Below are 9,798 nucleotides of genomic sequence, written 5' to 3' on the forward strand. Positions count from 1 at the left end.
TGCAATGATAGTGGATAAAAGCTATAGAAATAAATTTTTGTATGTTAACTGGTTTAGTTTAATATTTTTCTTTATTCGTTATTGTGATTTAGGAATGATTTATAAGTGCATACTCATTAGGTAGTAAACATCAGCATAAATTTTAGTTTAAGTCAAAATATTTTGTTAATATGATTAATCTTTTCTTTTGCTCGTCATAAATAAATAGAATACATACAAAATAACGTTGTTACTAACCAATGGTTGATTTAACAAAAAAAAATATCATGTAATTCATGCACAATTAAGTAATTATTTAAGTTGAACTAAATTAATTGAATGGGTGTAATGCTAATTGAATCTTATATAGAAACAGTTTAAAAATTACATATGACTTCTATCATCTCTATTTTTCACTTTTATTCCAAGGTAGCATTCCAAGTTTTCAAAATATGTGATTTGAAGCAAAATATAAAGAATAAATTAAATGTACGTGGTCTATTAATTCATTATCATTCAATTGTTGGATTTACTTAACAAAATATTAGGTAACTATTTTTAAAAACTAAAAAAAAAAAAAAAAAACACCTTTTTTTTTGCGGTAAAAAAAATGCATTTTTGCAAGATGAAGTTGAACGCAGGTTGGATGGAGCATGGGATATGTGAATCAACAAACATCCCCGTTCGTACTACTACCATGTAACACCGCTTATAAAAGAAATCACCATGAAGTAGAACCCTTGAAGACAATAATAAATCAAGGTTGACGTGACTCTTTGCGACAATGTCACCTTCAATTAAGAGAACAATACCCGCTCAGTTGGCAACTGCGCTTCCAGGATTTGTTTGGGTCACGGGTTCAAACCCTGTCTCACGCAAATTCTTGGAAAATCTTTGAGAGCCAGAGGACGTGTCTTTGTCCTCGAAGGGGGATTAGTCTCATCCTTCCTCTGGTAGCGAAACTCAATGCACCCGCTGTTCCAATGAAGAGCTAGCCTTCAATTAAGAGAACAATATCCGCTCAGTTGGCAACTGAGCTTCCAAGGATTTGCTTGGGTCACGGGTTCAAACCCTGTCTCACGCAAATTCTTGGAAAATCTTTGAAAGCCAGAGGACGTGTCTTTGTCTTCGAAGGGGGATTAGTCTCATCCTTCCTCTGGTAACGAAACTCAATGCACCCGTTGTTCCAATGAAGAGCTAGCCTTCAGGCCGTACTCCGAGAACAAGGTGACCGAAGGAGGTTAAATAGGGATACCCTCCAAGTTATACCAAAAAAAAAAAAAGAGAACGATACTCCAGGGGGACAAACAAACTTGGATAACGAGTTCATCTCCAATGACAAATCAAGAAACTATAATGCGCAAACACAATTAAGGAACGTCAAGCCAGAAGATCAGACACTGTTATGTAAAGAGTAAAAAGATACATACAAGAGAATATAGCACCTTCAAGAAAAGTAATAAATCAAAACACAATGAGGAAACCAGCTGTCCATTTTTTTTCCATGTTTCTTTGGTGCTTTTACCCCCTCATTAGCCTAACATACAGCGGCAATCCCTCATGTTTCTTTACCATTATCCATACTTTTTTTGTCCCCTTCGTAATCTTTCAAGGATTGCTTTGTCATTAGCCATCACCTATTCCACTCCAGTATTTAATATTCCATTCTCCATCTTCACATCACCAACCTTCAATAGATTAATAGGCAGTCCTGCAGGATCAAGTTCAAAAGATCCACTTGGAACACCTTCCCTTTCATTACCAGTCATCTTATATGAGGGAATTCGATGTGAGAACCTATATAGCTCATTAGGTGGAACACAAAATAAGTTCACTCCATTCTTCTCATTTATCTGAAAGAGGCTAACAAACCCTTTCACTTTTCCCAGATAAGCAACTTCAATGCCAACTTTCTCTGCAAAATCTGATAGGATTTTCACATACTCATATTCAAACTTCAAATAATTTTCTGGATTAGAACTCCATTTGATATCCCAATCTCTGAAAATTGCCCAAGTTTCTCCCTTCTTAGGATGTACCAGAAAAGAACCTTTGCGAATTCTTGTTATGCAGTGCATCTGATGAGAGAACATAGCACGATCTGTAGTTTTCTGAGAACCACCAAGTTTGAATTTACCGCAAGCAATAGGCAAGTCTGCAGCATGCCAAACAATCCCACCTTGGTCATTTGGGTTAGGTTCCAACCAAGTAATCTGCAACTTGAAAGGGGAAGCCACTTTCTTAACTAGAGCATAAAACCTAGGCATTGCGTCAATGGGATCATAAATTGCCCAGAATTGATTAACAGCAAAACAACCCTCTGCCTTATCCTTCTCAAAATCACTGAAATCTGGGTCAGGAAATTGAATGATCTCTGGATTGTTCGGCACATTCGAATTCAATGGAGAACAGTTGTCCACTTTTGACGTTCTATGATCAGGATCTAACTCGGATACTTTCTTTCTTTGAACACGAGACTGCTCAATTTTGCTTTTATTCTTTAAAAATATTTCTTCAGATGAACTACTTACCTTATTTCTCACCTCTCTGTTCTGATCAAGCACACCAGCAGCAGAACTAGTTGGATTATTATTATTGGACAACCCACCACTTGCAGGCACGTTCTTTTCCTCAACTTCATTGGCGGTAAATGATTCATTTTGTTGTGCCTTTTTGGAAGGCATCTCAAAATCATCATCATCTTCAGAGATTTCCACATATAAAACATGCCGCTTTTGCCTGGAAGGTCTCCTAGCATTAAGTCTTGAAGGATCAACACCATTTTCTCGAACATTGGCATCTTTCATGTCATCACCATTTCCAGCGGTTGAACTTTCTCTTGAATCTGGTGCTGACTGCCTTACTCTCTTACTTCCGACATTTGTTGAGGTTTGTGAATCTCTGGCTTTGGACGCAGGAAGATAGCCATCTTTTTTCTTTCTACCTTTACAATGCTCACCACCACCAGTAGCATCTTTTTGCACAGATGAAGGATATGACCGCACAAACTCGTTTGCATGTTCTCCACCAAGGGATTTTCCACCATTACTTTCTGAGGCCGGTTTTGGCGGACCATGCACAAGAGTCACTTTCTGGAAATTAGATGATGTCCATGTATCTACTGGTGGGACCCCTTGGTAGGCAGAATTTTGAGCTGTAAATGTTTTCAAACATTTTAGACAGCGTAAGGTTGCATTAACAAAAAATTTGTAGTATTGGTACTTAGTATTACAATGTTTGCAAGATGTCCAGAATGTCTGTTGTTCAGCTTGCTGATGGGCATTCCTAAAAGTGGAGTTTGAATCAGAATTCTTCTGATCATTTGTTGCATTTACACTATGTTTGGCGGAGAATGTATTCCCATTTGAGGGATGGTATGAGGTCTTAGGTGCTGCAGTTTTTGCAAAGGTTCTAAACTTCATATCATATGATGAACGTTTTGCTTGGTCACTCAACACCCTATTGGCTTCCCCAATCAACTTGAAAGCAGCTTCTGCACCAGCAAATTTATTTTTATCAGGATGAAGTAGTAGCGCAAGCTTCCTGTACTGTTTCTTTATGGTTGCTTCATCAGCCAATCCTTCAGTCTGAAGAATTCTATACCAGTCCATGTCAGACCCAAAGAGTTTGTTCTTTGCAGCATTGTGAACCTCACAAACCGTAAGGATCTGAGCTATGTTTTCAACGTCAGCGTACAATCTTTTGGCCATCGTAGCAAACATCAGTGCCTCGACAAATTCTCCTTTTTGCATTCTACGTTCAGCAGTTTGCTTAGCCCTCACAGCCATATCCTTGTTGAACTCCATGGGTCCAATGAACCAAAATTCAATCACCTTACTCCTCTCAATGTCTCCCTAAAACATAGAAAAGGAAACATATGTAATTGTACCTATTCACATTCCCCACAAACCAGATTGACATCAAACCAAGCAAGAAAAAAATTAAGCCAAACCGACCACCTATATGCCATGCAGTACTTGCAAAAACAAAACATAGTAGATATAAAAAGGCACCAGCATATAAGCAGCTATGCAGATTCTGAAACAGATAATTAGGCAATTAAGAGTTAAGATAAAAGCTATCTCGTTTGGAACTGAAAAGTTCCAGGAAAATTTGTTGTGCATACTGAATATCATAATCAAGAAAGTCTAAGATTTTCATTTCAACTATATAGTGCACAATTACTGGAACGAAATCATTCTAGAAACTCCACGAAATGAACATTGAATCATATGTCTCTTGAAAAATCCAAAAGCGAATATCATATAATGCATGTTAAGTTATTTATCAGTTTTCGACAAAGATATCTATCTACGCACAAGAGGAAAATGAGGATTTTCTTTCTGTAACGGGAAAAATATAGAAACTGAGAAGAACAAAACCATGTCATAAGTTAAGTATCTCTCAGAACAAGTTTAGACATAAAGTTTCCACCTTTTCTTCTTTGCTTAATTTCCTGAGCTACTAAACAGCATAATGTAAATCTTAAATTTGATGCTTCGGACGCAAAGCAAAATCCACATTTGAATTTTGAACCGACCCAAAAGAAACAAAATGAGCACAAGCGGAAGCGCAAAGAGTTTAAAGAAGAGAAAAAGTGGAAATGGAAATTTAAAACCCTAAATTGTAAAGCAATAGAAGAAATGGGCACAATAAATAAAGAGAGGGAAGAGAATGAATGGAACTTACTTGCACTGAGTGAGAGTATCCAAATCAATCCAAGTTAGACAGACAGATAATCTACACTACACAGAAAGTATATAGGAAGAGAGAGGAAGCGCCACAAAAGCGGGAAGTGAAAATGAAAGAAAATTTTGAAAACGCGAGGGAAAGGGAAAAGACCAAATAAAATGAGAATCATTGCCAAAAGACATTCATCAGGAATCTTTGCAAAACATTGGTCAAAATGCTACAAGCCAAAAGCCCTGGTTGGATTTTTTTTTTTTGGGGGTTATACATGAATTATGTTATATGAAAAACACTATTTGGTCTCGCGAGAGAAAATGTCTTGAGGAAAAAGAAAATAAAAAACTGTGGAGCCCACATCTTTTTGGTTGTGCACGAAAACAAGTTTTCTTCCTATTACATAATAGATACATTTCCCCCTTTTTTTTAGTTAAGAGCTACTTTTAAGCTATAATTAAAAATAAGTGTTTTAAAAATGAAGTTACAAGTTGTTTGATGATTATATAAAAAATTTTGTTTAAAAACTACTTAAAAGCTCTTCATTTAAAAAAAAAACACACATTTCAAAAAAAGTTAATATAACTTTAAAAAACTCATTTTAAGAGGCTTTTGATTTTTTTTTTTATTATAAAAGTTTTTATAAAAACCTGTTTCACCTGCTTATAAAGAGAAGAGTAGATAAATATATATATATATATATATATCCAAACAGTCACTAAGAATAGTAGATTTAAATTGGTGGCAAATATAATTACAGAGCCATTTGTTCCAACACAATCTTTATTATTATTTTAATTTTATGCGTGTCTCATTAAATAGAAAATAAATCTATATTTATTATAAAAACATAGTATAGGATAAAGCAAAAGAGCTAGTATTTAATGAATATAAAGACCAACAAATATTTTGACAAAATTTTAGAAGGTCTAATATTTCTGCTTTTGAATAAAAAAATTCTACCACACTCACGTAGAAGTGAGTGGATCCACTAACTTCTTCTCTCCCATCTTTCAAAATGGGGCTCGCTTATTTTTTATTTGAGTGTGACAGAAAAAAGTATTTCTACAACAAAAATAGAAATGTTTTTTCTATTTTAGAAATAAGGGAAAATGTTTATCCTTTTAAATGACACAACTTGTGTCATTTCACTATCACAAAGATGTGAGACTCATATCTTTATTTTTTTATCCATTCTCTCCTCCCATAATCTATCTCTTTTTCTCACTTAAAATGACACAACTTTACATCCTTTAAAATGACACATTTTTTTCATAAAAATAACATAAGGATAAATTAATAATAGATAATGACAAAATAGACAAAAAAATCCTAAACTTATGTTCAAAGCTTAAGAATACGATTAATTGACCATTTTGCTCCTCTTCCAAAACTAAATATCAATCTACCTTTATTTTGACCAATACTTATTCGAATAAGTATCGAGCATAAACTATGATGAATTACATAATTTTCATATGCGGTTACTTCATTGAGCCTCTTTAGTTATCGTCACATACTTCATTTATTTTAGGGTATAGATGCCTACTTTCTGACAAGTGCAGTAAGTTTTACATAATCTTATGTTCATTGAAATAAGGAGTCACCATTATTTGTTATTATTGGATAGTAAGAAACAAGAATAGGAATTAAATAACATCATGCATAAAAATAAAACGTGCCAAACAGGCATCGATCATCAACATCAACATCAACAACACATTTATCCCAAATTAATTGGGGTCGGTGGTAGATGAACCCACATGAAAGATACAAAACGGTTGAAAAAAAGTAAAAAAGCAAAAAAAAATAAAAAATAAAAAATAAAAATAGACAAATAAAATAAAATAAAAATAAAAAAAATAAAAAAATAAAAAAATAAAATAAAAATATATGTATATATAAATAAATAAAAGTAAAAAAGAAATGGACAAGAAGAAGTGGGGGAAACGAAGGGGAAAAGGACTAAAAAGGGACCATCTGGAACATAGGAATAACAGCGGGTCTAACCCTCCACCATACTTATAGCTTTTCTCCATTCCTTTCTAAGACATACTGTCCGCCAATCTATATCTCACTCCATTAAATCTTGTTTTACTACTTTCCCCCAAGTAAGCTTCGGCCTACCTCTGCCTCTTTTTGTGTTTAGCTCTTGGTAACAAACTTTTGTTCTTACAGGAGCATCCATGGGTCTTCTCATCACGTGCCCAAATCAACTTAATCTATGTTCTCTCATCTTCTCGGCTACCGGTACTACTCCGACCTTTCGTCAAATATCTTCATTTCTTATCTTATCCATCCTTGTGTAACCACACATCCACCTTAACATCCTCATCTCTGCTACTCCCATCTTATGCTCATGTTGCCTATGTGCTGGCCAGCATTCCGATCCATATAGCATTGCCGGTCTTACTGCCGTTTTATAGAATTTCCTTTTAACTTCAGGGGGATTTTGCGGTCACACAAAAATGCAGATGCACTGCGCCATTTCATCCACCCTGCTCTGATTCTGTGATTTACATCCTCATCAATCTCTCCACCGTTTTGTAAAATGGATCCCAAGTATTTAAAAGCATCTTTTTTGGGTACCTCTTGACCATTTAGATGCACAGTTTCTTGGTCCTCATCTCGTACCAGAGAAAACTCACTTCAAATACTCAGTCTTGCTTCGACTTAATGTGAATCCTCTGGATTCCAATGTGCTTCTCCACAATTCAAGTTTTCTATAATGCGCTTCTCCACAATTCAAGTTTTCTATTAACACCCTCCTTGCTCTCATCAGTAAGCACAATATCGTCTGCAAAAAGCATACACCATGGCACTTCCTCTTGAATATCTTTTGTTAGTTCATCCATAACTAAGGCAAAGAGGTAAGGACTTAAAGCCGACCCTTCGTGTACACCTACCGTGATAGGAAAATAACTTGATGATCCGTTACAAGCTTTTACACATGTAGTGGCCTCATCATACATATCCTTGATTGCCTTTACATACTTTAATGGAACCTTTTTCTTCTCCAGGACCCACCATAAAACTTTCCTTGGAACCCTATCGTATGCTTTCTCAAGGTCTATAAACACCATATGCAAGTCCTTCTTCTTTTCTTGGTATCTTTCCATTAGTTGTCGCATCAAGAAAATGGCTTCCATGGTACATCTTCCTGGCATAAATCCAAATTGATTTACAGAAACCTTGGTATCTCTCCTCAAGCGATGTTCAATAACCCTCTCCCACAACTTCATAGTATGGCTCATTAGCTTAATACCTCTATAGTTTGAACAATTCTGTATATCTCCCTTGTTTTTGTAGATAGGCACAATCATATTTTTCCTCCATACATCAGGCATCTTATTCGTCTGGAGAATCTTATTAAAAAGATTGGTCAACCATTTTATTGCCACATCCCCCAGGCCTCTCCACACTTCAATAGGGACACCATCAGGCCCCAAGGCTTTATTAGTCTTCATCCTCTTTAAAGCCTCCTTAACTTCATGTGTATTAATTCTGCGTACAAATCTTCTATTCATATCATCATACGCGTCCTCTAAGTCCACCTCGCTTGTATCTCCATCCCCATTAAACAGCTTGTTGAAGTATTTCAACCATCTTTCATTTACATCTTCATCTCTCACCAGAAGTTTTTGATTTTCATCCTTGATGCATCTAACTTGGGTGAGGTCTTTACTTTTCTTATCCCTTATCTTTGCAAGTTTATAAATACCTCTTTCGCCATCCTTGATCCCATGATTTTTATACAACTCGTCGAAAACCTTGCCTCTAGCTTCTCGCACTGCTTTCTTTGCATTTTTTCTCGCCAATCTAAACTTTTGCAGGTTCTCTTCACTGGGACTTTTATGCAAAGATCTAAAGCACTCCTTCTTATGTTTAATTGCCTCTTGCACTTCTCCATTCCACCACCATGTTTCCTTTGTATGAAATCCATTTCCTTTGCTTTATCCCAACACCCTCCTTCCCAAATTTTGAATACACTTAGCCATCTCATTCCATATTGCATTTACTCCTCCATCAAACTCCCAAGGTCCTTCGTGCAACATTCTATCATTGAACTCTCTCTCTTTTCCCTCCTTAAGCTTCCACCACCTTATCCTTGGATTCTGAGCCCTCTTCTTCATTGTACGTACTTTGTTGAACCGAACATCCAAGACTACCAGCTTATGTTGCGTAGCAACACACTCTCCAGGGTAGACCTTACATTCGACACAAGAAGTTATATCTTCTCTTCTAGCCAGAAAGAAATCAATCTAACTACGATTATGGCCACTATGATAAGTGATTAGGTGTGACTCCCTTTTTTGAAAAAAAGTGTTCACTAACATCAAATCGTAGGCTAGTGCAACATTCAAGATATCTTCTCCAGTCTCGTTTCTCGTCCCATAGCCAAAACCTCCATTGCTTTTACCAACATGACCATTTAGATCTCCTCCTACGAAAATCTTCTCCTCTCGAAGTATTCCCCTCAAAACCTCCTCCAAGTCTTCCCAAAATTGGCTTTTATCAGTTGGTTGCAATCCAATTTGGGGTGCATACACAATGAGGATATTCAGAATTAAGTCACCCACAACAAGCTTAACCAGAATAATCCTGTCGCCTTTCCTTTTGACGTCCACAACTTTATCCCTGAAACTTTTATCAATCATAATTCCAACACCATTTGGACTCTTGTTCGTACCTATGTACCATAACTTGAAACCAGTTCCATCCACTTCCTTAGCCTTTTCTCCAGCCCACTTAGTTTCTTGCAAACAAACAATATTCATTTTCCTTCTAGCAAAAACATCTGCCAACTCCCTCAATTTACCTGTTAAGGTTCCTATGTTCCAGCTTCCCAATCTCATCCTTAACCCCTGGGCTGTGCTTGCCCGCCACGCTCGCCCATCTACGTGTTGGGACCCTGGCATACTTCACGACCTATATGATTTTTCGTTGGGGCGTACCCTTCATAGCGACGCGTTGCATCGGGCCCCGGGTGTAGCGAAAAATGGGCTAGGGTCCTTGCCACAAGGCAAGGCGCTGCATCGGGCCCAGGGTGTAGTGAAAAGTGGGCTAGGATCCTTGCCCCAAGGCAAGGCGCCAGGTCTTCACCCGGATTTGGTGAGAAGTATATCCTTTGTCATT

General features: G+C 36.7%; 1 protein-coding gene across 1 annotated transcript; it reads right to left on the minus strand.

Moving 5' to 3' along the window:
- Positions 1-1,616: 1,616 nt before the first annotated feature.
- Positions 1,617-9,518, minus strand: LOC133292888 (uncharacterized). Its single transcript, XM_061491377.1, has 4 exons — positions 9,147-9,518; positions 4,106-4,179; positions 3,957-4,017; positions 1,617-3,833 (listed from the first exon to the last, which is right to left on the minus strand). Exons 1-4 carry the CDS (start codon positions 9,516-9,518, stop codon positions 1,617-1,619), a joined length of 2,724 nt encoding a protein of 907 aa, XP_061347361.1.
- Between the last annotated feature and the right edge of the window lie 280 nt (positions 9,519-9,798).

This window comes from Gastrolobium bilobum, unplaced genomic scaffold (assembly GCF_033153095.1).
Source record: "Gastrolobium bilobum isolate Gb01-03AN ecotype WA unplaced genomic scaffold, APGP_CSIRO_Gbil_v1 utg19442, whole genome shotgun sequence".
Classification (NCBI taxonomy): Eukaryota; Viridiplantae; Streptophyta; class Magnoliopsida; order Fabales; family Fabaceae; genus Gastrolobium; species Gastrolobium bilobum.

What these genes read in the sequence shown, in the direction of transcription:
- LOC133292888 (XM_061491377.1), bottom strand. Translation starts at nt 9,518, where the DNA reads ATGAGATTGGGAAGCTGGAACATAGGAACCTTAACAGGTAAATTGAGG. An exon ending in TTTCTTGATTATGATATTCA is followed by an intron (nt 4,018 to 4,105) that starts GTATGCACAACA and finishes TATCTGTTTCAG; the next exon opens with AATCTGCATAGCTGCTTATA. An exon ending in ACTATGTTTTGTTTTTGCAA is followed by an intron (nt 3,834 to 3,956) that starts GTACTGCATGGC and finishes TCTATGTTTTAG; the next exon opens with GGAGACATTGAGAGGAGTAA.